Source organism: Chionomys nivalis, chromosome 4, assembly GCF_950005125.1.
Source record: "Chionomys nivalis chromosome 4, mChiNiv1.1, whole genome shotgun sequence".
Lineage (NCBI taxonomy): Eukaryota > Metazoa > Chordata > Mammalia > Rodentia > Cricetidae > Chionomys > Chionomys nivalis.
Genome location: NC_080089.1, coordinates 55789034 through 55808221, shown reverse-complemented (window position 1 = coordinate 55808221; position 19188 = coordinate 55789034). Strand labels below are relative to the sequence as shown.

Sequence of the window (19188 nt, the reverse complement as noted above, 5' to 3'; positions counted from 1 at the left end):
TAAGAAGGAAAGAAAAGATATCCAGAAATAGAGAAAGGGAGAAGCTCAGGGGCAAAAGATAGATGGGATAATTTAAGAAAAACTGGCTAGAAACAAGCCAAGCTAAGGCTGGGCATTTATAAGAACGGGTAAGACCCCATGTACGATTTATTTGGGAACTGGGTGGTGGGCCTCCAAAAGAGTCAAAAGAGTAAAGAGTTTAAAAAAAAAACAACAACAATATTTTGACACCCAACAAGGGGCCATATTTCCATGTAGGGCCTGAGAAAGCTGAAAGAAAAAAGAAAAAGGACAGGGCTCCTTTAAGAGGCACTGCCATTCAGGCGATATGATAGCAGTAAATAAAAAAAGGCAAGTTTGTAGCAGCCCAGGTACTGGCTTCCTCCCCTAGGAAGGCTAGGCGCAGTTCCTGGCCATGCACTTCCAACCTGGCTGTGAGCTTTAGGCTTGTCTTTCACACCTAGAGGGGGGTGGGGAACAGCCGAGGGTCTTGCAAAGGATCCAGGTGTAGCTTAGCAGTCTAAAGTTCGCTTATGCTGACAAAAAGGACTAGAGATACGAAGCAAAAGAGGTCCAGACAGCAAAACCACTAAACAGGTTTCAGTTCCCTTTATAATGTGTATAGGCTTAAGAAAGAAGGAAAAAAAAAGATACGGACAATATGGAAAGAAATAGCTTAAAAATAATAAAGTTTTTAAATAGAGAAGTAAAGTAATAAAAAGAATAAGCCACATAGAGATGAAAAATATACAGGGAATCTGGATCCTGTATGTTATTGTGTTGATTTTGAATTTTTCAATGCTGGATAAGCAAACAAAAGCTGCTTAGAGACATGGGATTGAAAGAGGGACTGATGAAATAAACCAGCCTAGATATTTTAAGAATGACTTAACTTTAAAATGGAGGTAAAAAAATGTATTTGTAAAATGGAACTTAAAAGATGCATTAATTTGGAAAAGCTGTTTTGCTTTTGTTCCCACTATGATGGTCACAAACTTAGGATCCTCCTGCTTTAGTCCAGCAAGTCTGTCGCCACCACCAGCTATGTATTCATCTTCATAGGGAGTCAAATCCAGATTGTATCAATGAAAATGAGTTTTGAAGCCAGAGGTCTGAGAATCACATCCCATTTTATTTTAAAGTTATAACCACCACCACTCCCATCCCAGAGAGTTTCTTTGGGTTTCTTTGGCTGTTCTGGAACTCTCTCTGTAGACCAGGCTGACCTCCAACTCACAGAAATCCGCCTGTGAGTGCTGGGATTAAAGGAGTTTACCACCACTGCCCGACTCAAAGGCACCAGTCTTTAGCAGCACGAATTTATCCCAGTAACTATACAAAGAGCACGATCAGAATGGGGAGGTAGGAAGCTCTAGCTGGGGGTGGGACAGGGGAGTAAAGGCTCCAGGACTCAGCCTAGAAAGAGGTCTGGGCTACAGTCTTTGTTGTAACCTCAGACGTAGACAAGAAAAAGAGAAGGTCCCTGATTGGTGTCCCACTCAGGTTGAAGGTAGTGCCCTCCCATGCATTTTCCACAGCCCTGGCCACATTAGACGGGAACATCTTGTCTACCTGTGAAGATACTACTATGAGCGTCCAAAAGATAAGCACAGTTTCTTACTTTGTTGTCTTTCCAGGGGTTTGGCAAATTATCGGTACTCGGTTAATTTATTGTTTGGAATACATAATTTAATGAATGAGATAGTTTGGGTGAATTAAAGAGCAGAGGGGGCGGGGCAGGAATCCAACCGTTGTGCTATTCGCTCCAGACTTTAGCACATTTCCTGTTTTAATCAGTTCACCGCGTTATGCATAAACTAGAGGGTCAAATCCTGAAAATCTAGAGGCTATCTACCAGAATACGCCTTCTACTTGGTGTTGCTGGCCAGAATGGAAGATCCAGTTTCCGCGAAAGGACAAAGAAACCCAGAACTCGCCTGTGCCTAAACTTATTCCTTGCCACTGCAGAAGTATAGTCTCCCCCACCCCAACCCAAGGCGGAGGTGCTCCCGGCCCAATCAGGCTCGCAGCACCGGGTATCCCCTGCGGGATACCAGAGTTGCACAGTTCCCTGCCTCGCCTCTGAGAACAATCCCGTTGTGCTAATCCCTAGTCTCCTAGGGGCAAGCGAGACGGGAAAGGAAGCTTGAAAAGTGTAATCCACAGCTCTCCTCCCCGACAGCCTGCGCGGCTCTCCCAGCCCTTAGCTCCCTCTTTGCCACTCCGCGTTCCGCAAACTTTGGAGTTGTCCTGCACTTGCGTCACGGAAAAAGCAGGCGAGTGATAGAGTCCAGGAGGCGAAGCCCCGCGGCGGCTGGCGAGCTCCCCCGCGCGGTGCTCCAACCCGGGCGTGAGGTGGCTCTCGACGTCGGCTACTCCGCTGCTGAAAGCTTGCAGCTCCCGACTCCCGAGTCCACTTCCCAGATCCCCGCCACCCGGACAGAACTCGAGGGAGGGAGGGCGCCTGTCAGAAGGAAAGAGGACGGGAAGCCGGCGGTGGCCTCCTGGCCTCGGAGGGCGGAGCCGCGCGATCCCTGCTCCGCCAGGACGCGCGGAAGTGCTGTGGAGTTTGCTCAATTCCCTAGCCTGCTTTCCCTCCCTCTTACCTCCCTCCCGCTCTCCCCACCCTTCACCTCCCCTTACTGCTTTCCCCTCCTTCCTCGGGACGCCACCTCCTGGGCTCTTTTTCCTTTTTTTCTTTTTTTAATTTTTGTTTTGTTTTGGACCTGACTTCCCGCAGGCAGCGCTGAGGGGCTGCAAGTGCGGAGTGAGAAGGAGGCTGGAGGCTGCGGCTCAGCTTATCCTTCTCGGGTGGCATCAACAAGGCGTCGCGGAGAACGAACTGCGGGACGGACGAACAAACAGCCGGCCGCGCCATCTATTCGATAGAACTTCATCTACCAACTACTGTTGAGTGTTTGCTGGCACGACAGTGGTGAGGGTGGTGATGGTGGAGGTTTTCATTAGTGTTACTTCTGGACAGGAGATTTGGGACTCCGATTGGGGTCAGCTTAGTACTCCGAAACTGCTGAGGAATTAGGCAAACAAAAGAGAGAGAGAGAGAGAGAGAGAGAGAGAGAGAGAGAGAGAGAGAGAGAGAGAGAGAGAGAGAGAGAGAGAGAGATCCTCTGAGCGCATTGTCGCGCCCCTTGTTCTCTGAGGTAGGGGCTAGCCACTTGCAGGGCGGGAAGAGGGCACCAGAGCAGGCGAGGCGGGGTCGCGCCCCCTAGGTCGTGTAGTTACCCGCCGGTTGTGCAAGCTTTGGCCCTTGTTTTCCCGGCCTGGCTCGTTTGGAGGCTGGACACATCCACCCTTGGAATTGGTTCAGGACTCTGCTGTTATTCTTCTTGCCCCTCTTGGATTTTCTGGATTCTTGAAGACGCGGTGGCGCGGGAGGAGAGAGGAAGGAGGAAGGAACTGATCTTCAGAGGAATGTGAGAGCCTCCCAAAGCCGGAGCAGCCAGAAGGAGCTGGGAGCCGGGGAAGCAGAACCCTGCTTGCGTTCCTGGGACCGTGGTCTGCGGCTGATTTTTGTTGTTGTTGTTGTCGTTGTACAACATTGTTCTAGTGCAAAGTGTCTGCCGCATTCTTATTCTAGCAGAGCTAGTTTCTCCAGGCCATTTGACTTTTCTACTTGGTGTGAGAGGAGGGAGAGACTTCCCCCCATCTCAGGGGCTGCTAGGGGAGAGATAAAAGGCTGTGGCCATGTCTAACAACCTCCCTGCTTACAGGTAGATAACGCCAGGGCTGGATAAGGCGGTTTCTGGACCATGGACATTTCTTTGAAGAGAAGGCAGCTAGACAGCATCTTGTGCATGCTGAGACCCTGCCTGAGGGTCTGAGTAAGGTGTACTAGACTTTGAGCTGCAAGTACATTTTTGGACACCCTGCTGACCATCTTGGGTCTGGGCAAGGCATTTCCCGTCCAATCTTGACTTGTCCGATAGCCTAGCCATGGCACTGAAAGGCCGAGCCCTCTATGATTTCCACAGTGAGAACAAGGAGGAAATCAGCATCCAGCAGGATGAAGACCTGGTTATCTTCAGTGAGACCTCACTCGATGGCTGGCTGCAGGGGCAGAACAGCCGTGGGGAGAGAGGGCTCTTCCCTGCTTCCTACGTTGAGATTGTCCGTCCTGGCATCAGCACCAACCATGTGGACTATGCCAACAGCTCTGCAGTCTCCCTGGACACCGAAGTGAGTTTGAATACCAACCCTAGTATGACCAACACAGTCAAGAGTGGGGGCAGTGATGTCCTCCCAAATCAACAAGGAAACTTTGAAGAGGATGATGATGATGACTGGGATGACTGGGATGATGGATGCACAGTGGTAGACGAGCCAAGGGCTGGTGGTCTAGGTACCAATGGGCACCCTCCACTTAACCTTTCCTACCCAGGTGCCTACCCCAGCCAGCATATGGCTTTCCGACCAAAGGCACCCTTGGAAAGACAGGACAGTCTGGCATCTTCCAAGCGGGGCAGTGTGGTGGGACGTAACCTCAATCGTTTCTCGTGTTTTGTGCGCTCTGGAGTAGAGGCTTTTATTCTTGGTGATGTGCCTATGATGGCCAAGATTGCTGAGACGTACTCCATTGTGATGGGCCCTCGTGGCCCTCAGTGGAAGGCCAACCCCCACCCATTTGCCTGCTCCGTAGAGGAGCCCACGAAACAGACCAAGTTCAAAGGCATCAAAACTTACATCTCCTATAAGCTCACACCCACCCACGCTGGCTCACCTGTTTACCGGCGCTACAAACACTTTGACTGGCTCTACAACCGCCTTCTACACAAGTTCACTGTAATCTCTGTGCCCCACTTGCCCGAGAAGCAGGCCACTGGGCGCTTTGAGGAGGACTTCATTGAGAAGCGCAAGCGGAGACTCATCCTCTGGATGGACCACATGACTAGCCACCCTGTGCTCTCTCAGTATGAGGGCTTCCAGCATTTCCTCAGCTGTCTAGATGACAAGCAGTGGAAGATGGGTAAACGTCGGGCAGAGAGGGATGAGATGGTGGGGGCCAGCTTTCTGCTCACCTTCCAGATCCCCACAGAGCACCAGGATCTGCAGGACGTAGAGGACCGGGTGGATACATTCAAGACTTTCAGTAGGAAGATGGACGAATGCGTCCTACAACTTAGCACCGTGGCCTCGGAGATGGTGCGGAAGCACGTGGGAGGCTTCCGCAAGGAATTCCAGAAGCTAGGAAGTGCCTTCCAGGCCATTAGCCTTGCCTTCCAGATGGATCCTCCCTTTAGCTCTGAGGCCCTCAACAATGCCATTTCTCATACCGGCCGGACCTATGAAACTGTTGGTGAGATGTTTGCTGAACAGCCCAAGAATGACCTCTTCCAAATGCTTGATACACTGTCTCTCTACCAGGGCCTGCTCTCCAACTTTCCTGACATTATCCATCTGCAAAAAGGTAAGCCCTTCCTGAATGTGGTGTTCTGCTGGTCCCTGGGAATATGGGCACCGCCTGTACTACGATGAACAACTCATCACATTTTCCTGTCTCCATCTCCATCGCTGGCTCAACAAATATATTGAGATGATTCTCTAGTAGGCGGAAGGATAGTGTGGACAGGGTTGGTCTTTGTTCTCACTGAGCTCCGTGCATACTTTCTTGTCTGCTCTGTTCTTTCTGTGTCTCATTTACCCAATCAAGCTTGGGACCCCAAGGTAACACCCTGGGTTCTGGGAACACAGAGATACCAAATCCCAGATTTTGCCGTGTACGAACCCACGGGTTTAAGAAGGACCAAGACACAGACACAGGTAAGAGCAGACTGCAGCTTGTCTTACCCTCTCATAGGCTCAGCTCCTACCTTAGAAGCATTTGAGCCTGGACTCCCGCTCTGCCCTGTCTGTTAGCCCCTATCTGTGCAGGAGGATCTCTCATCATTTCGCAGATGAAGTCTGTGTCCACAGCAGAGTGATCGTGGCTCAGCTGGGACTATTCCTTCCTCCTTCCAGATCCACAAGGACATATCTACATTGGCCGCCTCCCAGGCCCTTCGTGTTTTCAGTTCTCATGGCCCCCTGTGTGGGGGAGGGGCAGGATGAGCCCCTGCCTGTTGCTGCTGTTAAGGAACTGCCAGTGAAGTGACTCATGCTGGGTCACGTGGGGCACTAAGCTAGGCAGGGGGCAATAGAACCAGGGGTCCAAGGCTCTGCACGTGGGTCAGTCTGTCTTCCCTGCCCAAGCTGGGCTTCTCTTGCTTAAGAATTGAGTCAGGGGCTGACCTAGCAGGTGACTGAGTTCAGGAACTTAGGGAACTTGCCAAGAGAGAGGCGTGGTCCTCCCTGGGGCTGGTAACTCTGGAAGAATAGATGCAGGGCGTGGGGCTGGCTCCCAGGACCCTAGGCCCTGAGGTCAAGGAGTTTTACTCTGGGCAGCCCTCTGGTTTGAATGTAGGGAACAGCAAATACATTACCCCCCCCCCCCCCCCCCCCCCCCCCCCCCCGCTCTCAAGCCCCTGTCCTCACCATGAAGGTGGTTGTCAGAGCTCCAGGCAACTTTCCCTCTTCACCTTTCTCTTTTCCTCTTCTGTTTGTTGAACTCTTGCATCTCCACCTAACTTTCTCTTCCTTTCAGCCCTAGGGATTTAGAGCCTGAGTTCCAGCCCAACTTTGCGCTGTTTGCTTGTGTCCCTGGTTGGGAGGGGCCTTTGTCTTCCTGGACCTTAGTCTTTTAGGCCTTTGGGGTAGAGTCTTCTGGGGAAGGCCTGCCTGGTACCTTAGGCTGGTTCTGTGGATCTGGCTTTGCACTCAGAGCAAGGGCCTGGCCTGGCAGGGGCAGGTGCCTCCCTGTGCGGAAGTGGAACCACACACTGTGCTGGGCCTGGGAAAGCTGGTTCAACCAGCTCCTTGGATGGCATGTTTTTGTGTGGGCAGCAAGGGGTTGGGCACAATGATTAAACAGCTACCCCGACGCAGTGGCTGGAAACTCTCACTTAGGGCATAGTTGGAGCAAGAAGGCAATCACGTGTGCACACACCAAGTGTACCCAGGCTCATCGAAGAAGGGGAAAAAAGCTATATTGTTCTTTCTACCTCAGATAGGCAGACAGGAGAGCCGTGTCTCACTCTCCCCTTGAGATGTTTCTTCTGCTGTCTGTATCTGCCCCATGCTGTGTAAGCCCTGCTTCTGAGTTCTAAGTTCTGTCCTTAGTCTGGAGTGAGTGTGAGGAGGGATTGGAGCTGGTCTAAGACAGACTGGGCAGGCTTTGGAAGCTGCAGCTGGAGAACATCCTGTACTGGCCTCGTAGATAGAGGCTTTCCTCGGAGAAGTAACGGGACGTTTAGTCCTAGGTCACGGGATTCTGTCTGTCACATCTAGACAGTTGAACAAATGGTGAGCGTGAGAGGGACAAGTTTGGGGAGGCCCAGGCTGGAGAGTCAGGAAACGGGGCTTGGAGGGACCTCATCTATGGGGTGATCTTGGAGACTTTTCTCCCTTGTCTCCATTGATTTGATGTGGAGTCTGCCTGGAGCTGAGCTGAGCTCTCCGGTATGTTCTGTCAACTTGAGCATTTGGGGGGAAGAAAAACCTAGTAATTGCTATCCTGTCACAGAAAGGATAATTGACTGCCCAGAGCGAGCAGGACCCAGAGTCCTCTCCTGAGAGCTAGCAGGCTCAGGGATCGATCCTAAGCAATCACACGAAGTAGCTGGTGCAGTCCCTTCAATTTCACAGATAAGCATCATTGAGGAGATTTGGAGGCAGAGTCGGTATAGGTATGTTGGGATTTACCGAGTCAGGCAGATGGAGGAGAGAACTGCCCAAGGCGTGGACAACTGGTGCTGAAGGAAAAGGAGGAAGAAAGGAGGCTTGGGCTTTATAGTCTAGAGCCACCTCAGTTTGTGTACTTAGTGTACCCCCGGTAGGTCTGGGACTACAGAGCATCCTTGAGGGACCATGGAGCTCGTGGCTTAGCTAAAGCAGGGGTCGTTCCTGTCGGTGCAAGCTCTTGATTAAGGGACAGATAGGTTCAGCCTTCTGCAATCCTTTCTTCACCTAAGCAGCGGTTGCTGCTGCTGCTCTCCTCCTCCTCCAACTTTGTTTTTAATTATGTGTATCAGCTTGTTTCTGTGTTTGGAGATACATACATGAACATGAGTGAGGGTACCCATAGAGGCCAGAAGCCCGTGTTGCATCCCCTGGAGGTGGAGATACATACATGAACATGAGTGAGGGTATCCATAGAGGCCAGAAGCCCGTGTTGCATCCCCTGGAGGTGGAGATACATACATGAACATGAGTGAGGGTATCCATAGAGGCCAGAAGCCCATGTTGCATCCCCTGTAGTTGGAGCTACAGGCAGTCGTGAGCTGCCAACTGATCTCTGGTCCTTTGCAAGAGCAACAAGTGTGCTTGACCATCTTTTCAACACCAGGAGCAGCAGTTGCTGCTGCTCCTCCATTTTTGAGACAGGTTCTTGCTTTGTGCCTCAAACTAGTCTTAACTCTTTATTCTATTTATTTGTTTATTTGTTTTGTTTTGTTTTGTTTTGTTGAGACAGGGTTTCTCTGTGTAGTCCTAGCTGTTCTGAAACTCATTCTGGAGATCAGGCTGATCTCAAACTCACAGAGACCTGCCTGCCACTGCCTCCTGAGTGCTGGGATTAAAGGTGTGCGCTACCACCGCCCGGCTTGTATGCTTTTTCATTTTGTTTTTACATAGCTTTGACTGACCTGGAACTTGACCTGGCCTCCAGCTTCTAGAAATCCATCTGCCTCTGCCTCCTGAGTATTGGAATTAAAGGTGTGTGCTGCCACACCTGGATCTTCAAAACTTTTATAACAGAGAGTTATGTTGCCATGAGTCACCATGGGCTGGTAATTGCTGTGAGTCCTTGGGTAGAAAAACAGTTCACAGCCTGGAGAGATGTCTCAATGGGTAAAGCAATTGCTGTGCAAGTCTGAGGAACTGAGCTTAAATTCCGCACAAAAGCCAGGCTCAGCAGTTAAACATAGTGTTTCTTTGATGCAAAGGAAAGTAAAGACAGGGGATCACCCAGAAGTTTGTGCTTGGCATACACAGCAGCGAACAAATTTTCGAGACAAGGTTTCTCTGTTTGGTGCCTGTCCTGGAACTAGCTCTTGTAGACCAGGCTGCCCTCGAACACAGACAGATCCGCCTACCTCTGCCTCCTGAGTGTTGGGGTTAAAAGCGTGCCTGTGCCACCACCGCCAGGCACCTCGACTCTGTCTTAAGCAGACTAGAAGGTGATGACTGACACCCAAGATCGCCCTCTGACTGCCACATGTGTTCCATGGCGCATTCATTCCTCCACACACATGAATATGCATGCACACATACATGTGTAAATACACACATCATGCGCGCATACTTGGAGGCAGTTTGCATATTAAAGCATTCCGAATCCTTGTTTATGGCAGGTGCAGGCTTTGGTTTTTTTTTTTTTTTTTTTTTAAGATTTTTATTTATTGGGGCTGGAGAAATGGCTCAGAGGTTAACAACACTGCCTGCTCTTCCAAAGGTCCTGAGTTCAATTCCCAGCAACCACATGGTGGCTCACAACCATCTGTAATGAGTTCTGGTGCCCTCTTCTGGCCTGCAGGCATGCAAGCAGATGGAATACTGTATACTTAATAAATAAATAAATAAATAAATAAATAAATATTAAAAAAAAAAGATTTTTATTTATTATGTATATAGGTTTCTTCCTTCATGTATCCTGCAGTACAGAAGAGGACACCAGATCTTATTACAGATGGTTGTGAGCCACCATGTGGTTGCTGGGAATTGAACTCAGGACCTCTGGAAGAGCAGCCAGTGCTCTATTCCTCTGAGCCATCTCTCCAGCCACCAGGCTTTGGCATTTTATGCATATTAGTTGAATTAAACCTCAGTTGCTGTAGAGCTCGTGCTGTCGTTGTCACTTTTTACAGATGTGGAAACCCTTGAGGCACGTGGTTGTTATGAGCGGTCTTCAGAAGCATCAGCTCTGTCTCATTTACCAGAGGAGACACTTGCCGCCCAGCCAACCAGCGCATTCCTGCCCCCAAATTTAGATGAGTCGGGGAGAGCGGGTGCTGTGCTTGGAACCCTGGCTCTGCAGCCTATAGACTCCTAGTCCTCGTTCCTCATTCCTGGGATCTAGTGTGCCAGGGCAGGAGGCAGCCCTGAAGGAATCTCAGAGTAGTGAGTCCTGGTGTTCTTAACAGGCATAATAGCCCTGCCTGCTCCGGTGGATTCCTTAGCTGTCCCCTGGTCTCATCAGGTGGGGAAATGATGGTGTCAGAGTTATTTTTCTATTGCTGTGAAGAGACACCAAGACCAAGACAATTTATCAAAGAATTTATTGGGACTCACAGTTTCAGAGGGTTACAGGTTATGATCGTCATGGTGGAGAGCATTCCAGCAGGCAGACAGACATGGTGCTGGAGCAGTAGTTGAGAGCTTCCGTCTCATCCATAAGCATGAGGAAGAGAGAGTGAAGCCCACGCAGGTGACACACTTCCTACAATGAGGCCAGGGCTCCTAGTCTTTCCCAAACAGCTCCACCAACTGGAGGTGAGGCATTCCAGGACGCGAGTTTGTGAGACCATTCTCATTCAAACCACCACAGATGAAGAGCACAGTTGGGGCCTTTGCCTCTCTTTCCCCAGCCCTGCCTGTCTCTGGATACTTAGTGATTGTAGGAGGCTCATTCTTGCCACTTGGGCCATTATCTCACCAACAAAAGGGGCTTTAATCTCCCATCAAGGCTGTGTGCATAACATCTTTCGTTAAATTTTTTTAACTTATTTTATGTGTATGGGTGTTTTGCTTGCATATATGTCTGTGTACCACATACATGCCTGATACCTGTGGAGGTCAGAAGAGGGTATTCAATCATTTGGGGCTATTATGAGCTGTCATGTGGGTGCTGGGATTCAAAACCAGATCCTCTGGAAGAGCAGTCAGTGTTCTGTTGAGCCATCTTTCCAGTCCCAAGAAAATCTTTGTTTGCATGTTGATCTGCCAGCACTGTTCCCAGATTCAACCAGGCATGCCAGTGGAATTCAGGCTCCTTCAGGATCTCTGCTTCAGGGAGGCTCTGTTTGCTGAAGCTTAACTTCACTTTCTTTGTCTCCATCTTCTTATGGTCCCTCCTACTCACTATAACCTTCTTGGATCCTCGTGTCCACTATCTGGAGGCCTTACATAGGATTGTAGTAGAGATGTTATCCATCCCCTAGATGTGAAGGGCCAGGCACCTTCCACTTATAGGAAGAAAGTTGAGGCAAATCCCCTCAAGATCTTAGTTTCTTCTTAAAAAGATGTGGTGGGATCAAACAGCTGCCCTCAAGGGCCTCTTCAGCTCTGAACTCTCTTAGGGTGTTTCCTCCTGTGCCCAGGACCGTGCTGGACTGTCAGTATGGAGCAGGAGGCCCGTGATAACAGAGGGAAGATGTCAGAGGCCTGGGTGAGCTGAAAGCTGAGAGCTCCTGATTTCTTTTGGGTACCATGGAAGCATCTTTCTCCAAAACTGAGGAATTGTATAAAATGCCACTAGTAACCATTTAGCCCTGCTCTTGCTAGCTGATAGAGATGCTGCCTCTGATGAAGGTATCTGGAGTTACTTCCAGCATGCAGAGACCTGGCATATAGGAAGTGCCAAGAAAGTGCATTTTGAGTGTTTCTGACAACTTGAGTGAGAACTGAAAGAATACCACATAGAAGAAGTGGCATTGGCTGGCAACGTATCTTATTTGGTGGAGATTTTTCCAAGTGTTTGCCAAGCATGCACGAGACCCTGGGTTCAGTCTTCATAAACCAAATATAGTAATACATTTGTTTGAGGTCAGTTTGGTCTACAAGAGACCCTGTCTCAAACAAAACATAAACAAAAACAAAACAAAAGAAGGGCTGGAGAAATAGCTCAGAAATTCAGAGTATTGACTGCTCTTCCAGAGGATTCAGGTACCAGCACCTACGTGGTGTCTCACAACTACCTAAAACTCCAGTTCCAGGGGATCTGATGTCCTCTTCTAGCCTCCATGGGTACCAGGCACACACATGATCCACAGGCATACATGTAGGCAAACATTCATACACACAAAATAATAAAATACATTTTAATCAAATTAAAGTAGGACTGGACCAGCACTTGGGAGGCAGAGGCAAGTGGATCTCTGTGAGTTCGAGACCAGCCTGGTCTACAAGAGCTAGTTCCAGGACAGGCTCCAAAACCACAGAGTGCTGGGCGGTGGTGGCGCACGCCTTTAATCCCAGCACTTGGGAGGCAGAGGCAGGTGGATCTCTGTGAGTTCGAGACCAACCTGGTCTACAAGAGCTAGTTCCAGGACAGGCTCCAAAACCACAGAGAAACCCTGTCTTGAAAAACCAAGAAAAAAAAAAATTAAAGTAGGACTGGAAAGATGGGCGGTGGTGGTCCACGCCTTTAATCCCAGCACTCGGGAGGCTGAGGCAGGCGGATCTCTGTGAGTTCGAGGCCAATCTGGTCTACAGAGTGTGTTCCAGGACAGCCAGGACGGATTCACAGAGAAACCCTGTCTCAAAAAGAAAAAAAAAGAAGGGCTGGAGAAATGGCTCAGTGGTTAAAAGTGTGCACTGCTCTTACCGAGTCCCCAAGTCCAGTTTCCAGCACCCATGGCAGGAAGTTCACTATTGCTTGTAATTCTGGCGGGCTAGGGCGCTCTGGAGGGATCTGACCTCTCTGGCTTCCACTGCCACTCTTGTGCACAAACTCTCTTCCACAACATACAAACAATTAAAAATGAAATAACTCTTTTAAAAAAAAAAACAGTCAATTAAAGAAAAAATGGGATGAGGGCTCCCTTGCACTAAGGACTCCCTTTTGTCCTTTGAGAGTGAGTGCTGGGTATGGACCCACTACCTCCTCATCTCAGCAACTGGCTTAAAGGCAAAGTTAGTCACCCGCCTTTTATTCAAAACTGAATCCATTAACTGTTGATTCAGTTCAGTTCTTCCGGATTAAGGCCCCTGCCCAGGTTTACTCCTTTCTCTTACCATCTGTCACCTGTTTATCATCACAGTCTCCTCTGGTTCTATGGGGACAGGGGTGAGGAGTGGATGGGGTTTGTGTGTAACAGAACCATAGCAGGTGGCCTCTGAAGTGCTGTGCAGAATCAGCTGTGTGATAGCAGGCCGGGGACAGGTGCACTGGGAGGCATTCTGCCTGGGGCGCCCTGGAGACTTTGGTGTAGAAGTAGAACCTGATCTAGCCCTTGAATTATGGATAGAGATCCAGCAGGCAGAGGTAAGATAGGAAAGAACTGGGAGGGTTGAGTGGACATGGTGTCACTGTGGAAGTCACATTTGCAAGAGCCAACTCCCGGAGGCCTCCTAGGCAGGGGAATGGGTGTGGACTGTCATCTGCAGGCACTGAAAAGCCAGACACGGCATCCAGTTTAGGGAGCATCTTTGGATGCTATGAGATAGACTCTCAAATTAGGGAGGATGTCACTGTCCTAGCAGCCCGGGGATGAGATGAGTCAGTTCAGCAGATGTGTCTACATCTGCCTGGCCAGACCTTGTGGGACCTGGGGAATTGGGAAACAGAGGAACATGACAGTCCCTAAACTCACTCAGCTCACACCTCACGGAAGCCAGCCAGCTAGAGTGTGATAGCTAAGATACAGAATGTTGAAAAGTCTCTGACATCACAGGGTACATGGAAGAGAGAGGCTAAAGCTGAAATAGGAGACGTTGAGGCCTGTGATGTCCTGAGGGAGACAGTCAGATAGGTTCAAGAGGAAGTCTGGGTGGAGCCATCTGGGGGTGTCCTTCGCCTTGGTGAGACTAGAGGGATGTACAGAGAGTGAGTGAATAGGGGGGTCCAAGCCCTAACCTGCCTGTCCTGTGCTCTGTCCTGCCAGGTGCCTTTGCCAAGGTGAAGGAAAGCCAGCGCATGAGTGATGAGGGCCGCATGGCTCAGGAAGAGGCAGATGGCATTCGCAGGCGCTGCCGTGTGGTAGGCTTCGCCCTGCAGGCCGAGATGAACCACTTCCACCAGCGCCGTGAGCTTGACTTCAAGCATATGATGCAAAGCTACCTGCGCCAGCAGATCCTTTTCTACCAGCGGGTGGGCCAGCAGCTGGAGAAGACGCTGCGCATGTATGACTATCTCTGACCCTTCTGGCCATGTATGTAGGTCCTCTTCCCACCAGGACCTGGCCGCTGCGGTCCATGCCACTCCAGGCTTCCCTGCCCCTAGCAGTGGGTGTTGAGGAGTGGGTGAGGAGTGGCCTGTTAGAAGAGAAGGGACTTTAGAGAAGTCCTGGTACCCCTGGAGAAATCTTCCCTCACTTTAAGATGGGTAACTGGAGGTAGGAGTCCTCTGAGCCAAAGTCTGGGCTGCTGGTCAGTCCCTGGAGAGCAGACTTCTTTGGAGCCTATAGTGCATGCTCACCTGGCCACCACTCCCTGTTCATTCCCTGGGCTCCACGAACTGCTGTGGCCATGCATGGCTGAGACATTGGTGACCAAGGCTGGAACATGCCTGTCCTGGAGGAGCCCCTTTTCAGGATGGGTATCAGTCAATGCGTGTGACAATGCCACTTAAGGATTCATGGAAACTCCTTGAAGGGACCACAGAACTCTGCTGGTCAGGGGACATTCCATGGAGTAGGTGACATACCAGAAATCTCTTGAAGAATTACAAGGGCCTACAAGACAGTAAATAGGGTGGAGGACATTTTGGGGAGAGGACCGGTGTTGAGTCTCCTCTTCCTTTACCTTTCCTATGGGTTGTGATCTGCATGACAGAGGGAGGGATCATCCTTGCTTCTTGGTCCCTGGCTTTCCCTGCCCCACCCATGCTTCTGCAGGAGGGACTGCAGGCCAACTCCCTCCTATAAGTCTTAACCAGGTCCCCCATCCTGGTTGGGGGACCCCCCTCACTGATTAGGGAACTATGCAGCAACTTTCCCTTCTGTGGGCTCAAGATGCTCAAGCCACAGAGCACTGAGCCCTGGTGGTGCCTTCCTGGAGGGAACTCTCGAAAGTTACTAGCAGTAATTCCCCATTCTCCTAGCAGGTCCCGGTCCCCAGTTCCCAGGGGCCTTTGCTTCTGTGGGCTGGTCTTCTTGAATCCTTCTCATTGCACAGTGGAAAATCTGAGCGAAAGACTCTGGGAACTTTAGACCCCCTGCTCCTGGGCAGGCTCACCTATGTTTACATCCTCCAGGAGATACTGTCCCTTTCCCCTTAGGCCAGGATGTGACCCAGCAGCATGCTGTTGGGAAGTGACCCTATGTCCCCTTGCCTTCCTGGGAAGTCATGGTCTGCTCCTGGGTCCTGCTGCTTGACTCTCTTTTCTTGATAAACGTTTTACAGTTACTGTAACGGAAGTACAGCCTTTTCTTTCTTTCTGAGTCCTGGAAACAGTGAGGGTTGCAGGGAGAACAGAACCCAAAATGCCCCCACTGGACTGGATTCAGTGATCTTGATGGGTCTAAAAATTAATTCATAACTTCAAAACAAAGGAGCAAGGCTATGACGGTCAGAGGCAGTAGAAGGCCCTATATCCCCAGCTGGCTACATGGCCTCCTCAGACCTGGGCCTCTTCGTTGTTTGCCTGTGCCTCAGGGTGTGTGTGTGTGTGTGTATTTGCCTGTGCCTTGCGGTGTGTGTGTGTGTATGTGTATTTGCCTATGCCTCGGTGTGTGTGTGTATTTGCCTGTGTGTGTGTGTGCGTGTGCGTATTTGCCTGTGCTTCAGTGTGTGTGTGTGTGTGTGTATTTGCCTATGCCTCGGTGTGTGTGTATTTGGGGGGAGGTGCTCATGGTGGCCAGAGATCAACACTGGGTGTCTCCAGTTGCTTTCTACCTTACTTTTGAGCTTCTCATGGGTCTGAAACTTACTAACTGGGCTAGGCTGGCTGGCCAGTGGACTCTAGGGTTCCTCCTGTCTTTGCCTCCCCAGTGCTGGGGAGTGATTACAGGCAAATGGCGTGTGTGTAGTCTTGGCTGGCCTGGAAGGCACAGAGACTCACTTGCCTCTGCCTTCCAGTGCTGTGATTTAAGACATGTGTGGTCATGCATGAGTTCTGGATTTTTACTTATGCCGATGGTAGGGATTTGAACTCAGGTCAAGCACTTTACTGATGAAGCCATATTGCCAGCCCCTCCTCTATCTCCAAAATGGGTGAAGTCCTGTACAGGGGTTCCTGGTGTCATAGTCTTTGTGCTAAAGATTGTAGGAGAGTATGAGACTGTGCCCTGCATAGTCCCGGTGATGCCTGTCCTAGGGAGCTGTCCCTAGAAAGCTCCCGTCCAGCACAGGACAGGCAGAGACTCTCATCAGTCTCGGGTTCCCAGCTCTGCAGCGGCTCCCATTTTAGAGCTTAAAGTGCTCTGGTGACAGGGAAGATTTTCTCTCACATACGGAAAGAGCACAGACGAGCTGGTCCTCTTTCAGAGGCAGAGGGGATTTTTCCAGGGTGAGGTTCACCGGGGAGGGCTTTTGGTCAGGTCAGAGTCTGAGGAGCTCATGGCAGGGAGTGAGGAATGGGCCGGCCTCATTTAGGCCATAGTGTCCTTACAGGAACTTTTGGAATGGAGGCCCTTGGCTCTGGATCAAAATTAGGTCAGATGTGGGACTTTCTGAGGAATTCTCCCCTCCCTGCCTGCCTTCATCTTCCTACTAGTAAAGGAGCTAACTTCTTGTTTGTAGCCTCGTCTCAGCTTTGACCTCCATGTTTTCTGTAGAGAAGGCTCTGAGCATGCATGGGGGTAGGGCTCCTTCCTGAGGCGCTCTGGAATGTTTCTCTTAACCCACTATGCCTGGAAAGCACCCTGCTAATACTTCCTGCCCTATGAAATAGTATTGCCCTGCATCCCTCTGCTGAGAAGGAACCACCTCCCATTCCTGTAATCAAAATGATCGGTTCTCAAAGGGGCTTGGGCCTAGGAGAAGAATTACAAAGTGAAAACTAAGTCTGGCATAGTGGCACACACCTTTAACCCCAGCAGATGCAGGTGGATCTCTGTGAGTTCAGGGCCAGCCTGGTCTACCCAGTGAAATAGTGTCTCAACAAGAAAAGAAAGAAAAAAAAGATAAAGGCTAGAGATAGACCTCCTGTTCCAAGTAGCACCAAGGTCTCTAGCTAGTAACAGGTATATGGAGAATGGGGGTGTCACAACCCTTGTTCTGTTTTTTTCTATCTGTATGCATTGGAGAAATCTGTGCTTATTCTGAGCTGGGCAGAATGTCCCCCAGCAGGAGACCGGGGGAGTATGGGGGAGGCAATGCTGTGGTGACAGGGCTTGTTGGCCTTAGTCACATGCTAGGCAGATGTTCCAGACTGAGCTGGGCCCAGCTGCCTCTAGTTTCCTCTCTCGCTTTGCTCTGAGGGGGTTGGAAAACAAGGCCTCTTTTTCTGTCCTGGGCAGCTACCAGAACCTGGGATGGGGGTTGGGACTCCTGGATTCCCAATCTTGGCCCAGCCCTGGAAAAGGAGTCTGCTTTGTGCTTATGTAGATATGGGGATGGAGGCAGACCTGTCTCCTTAGGCTATAGGAGAGCTGTGAGCTTCTGAGCCATAGCCGTGGTACTACAGCCTCAGGCACGGTCCCTGGGTTGTAGATGCACAGTCACAGACACATGCACAGTCCTGTACTTTCCAAAGGCTGCAGTGACCACTCACACTTGAGTTGCACCTTGGTCACACCACCATACTGTGTCGTGTATCCACAGCTATGACCACACGTGTTGCCATCTGTTAGCAGATATGTCCCAGCCACTTTGCTATGTAATCACAACAGTCCTTGGCACACAATAATAACCTTACATAGCCAGAATCACATGATCTGAAACAAAGGTGTTCCATAGGTATATGCCACTGGTACCACGTTTATCACTTCATAGACCCCTTGAAGATTCTTTAGATGAGATTCAAGAGAACTTTGAGGAACAAGCAATCCAGAGGGCCCATGTCCCAGATGAGATGCAGAGCAAATTACAGGTGCCATATATAGGCTTGTGCTCTAGGGGGTCTGGGTGTCCAGACAGGATGGACCCACAGCACCAAGTTCAACTTTACTGTTCAGAATAGTGACCCTGAATCTTAGTGAAGATGGTACCTGGCCACCTCACCCAGCAGGGCGAGGGATCCTATGGGGTCAGAGACCAGCTCTGGTCAGGCTGGCCTGGCCTTGTTCACCCAGAGCCAGTCCTGAGGACCAGGCTGTTCCTGAAGGCCCCTGGCTGAACCCACCAGCCACAGTTCCAGGCTTTGGAGCATCCCCCTCTGCAGCTGAGTTGCAGTGTCTAAGGCAGAATGGAGAAGGACATGATGCCAGGATGCGGTGGGCAGGGCCCTCACTTGGATGGGAGGAACATTCCTATACCCGGGCCTTCCCACAGCATGCGTGGACTGGGCACGCCCTGCCTGCCCTGCGCTGACTCAGACCTCCAGGAGCCAAGCCTGACAGACTGCTCCCTCACCCACACCAACCTGCTTCCTTACCACTGCCCTCCGGCTGCCCTCTCTACCACTGGGGCAGGAGGAGACTATGGGGTAAGGTCAAAACTTATCACTGCCAGATAAAGAGGCTGATTGCAAAACCCAGCCCTGGGGATCTACACAGTTCAACATAAGCATTTTTCTTTTGGGTTTGTTTTGTTAGTTAAATCCTAGTGCAGTCCAGTCTGTTTAAAAAGCAGTGTCTGTCACATAGCTGTGGCCTCCCTATTCCACCCACGGGTCCTGCTCAGCATCTCAGTTTCATTCCAGAGACGGAGACTTGGCCAGACGGAAGATGGATTTGCCCAGGCAGGGCTGGTCTTGAACCCAACTCTTGCTCCATTCCTTGAAGCTGTGCTGATGAATTTATTTGAGGTCTAAAGAAAACAGGAAGCAGATCTCTGCTTCACAAGTGTGGTTGGTTTGAGGATGGGTGAGGCCCTGCAGGCCCTCTTTAACCATTCCCACTCCCCCATAGGAAACGAAAGACAGCACTACACGGTGACATCTTAGCGCGTTGGGCTGTTTATGGATAGAAGTACGTGAGGAAGCTAACCTCACGTTTTTGTCTCGAGATCGTCAACTGGAACTCAGACTTGCCTTGAACTCAGCCATCCTCCATTCTCCGTCTTCTGAGCGCTGGGTTTACAGTCGTGAACCATCACACCTGACGTAGCCTGCCTTGGATTTCCCTCTATTCTCCCATGTGGTAGAAAAATAATCTC

General features: G+C 50.4%; 1 protein-coding gene across 2 annotated transcripts; it reads left to right on the top strand.

Annotated features, from left to right (window-relative positions):
• Nucleotides 1-2381: 2381 nt before the first annotated feature.
• Nucleotides 2382-15319, top strand: Snx33 (sorting nexin 33). Of its 2 annotated transcripts, XM_057768852.1 has the most exons (3): nt 2382-2935; nt 3732-5425; nt 13875-15319. In XM_057768852.1, exons 2-3 carry the CDS (start codon nt 3955-3957, stop codon nt 14126-14128), a joined length of 1725 nt encoding a protein of 574 aa, XP_057624835.1. In that variant the 5' UTR covers nt 2382-2935; nt 3732-3954; the 3' UTR covers nt 14129-15319. The 2 variants fall into 2 exon arrangements, with proteins under 2 accessions (XP_057624835.1, XP_057624834.1); XM_057768851.1 differs by having other exon boundaries at nt 2382-5425.
• The last annotated feature ends 3869 nt before the right edge of the window (nt 15320-19188 follow it).

Excerpts from the sequence above, each read along its gene's own strand:
- Snx33 (XM_057768852.1), top strand. The coding sequence starts at position 3,955 with ATGGCACTGAAAGGCCGAGCCCTCTATGATTTCCACAGTGAGAACAAG. Across the intron at positions 5,426-13,874 it reads CATTATCCATCTGCAAAAAG|GTGCCTTTGCCAAGGTGAAG; the intron begins GTAAGCCCTTCC and ends CTGTCCTGCCAG.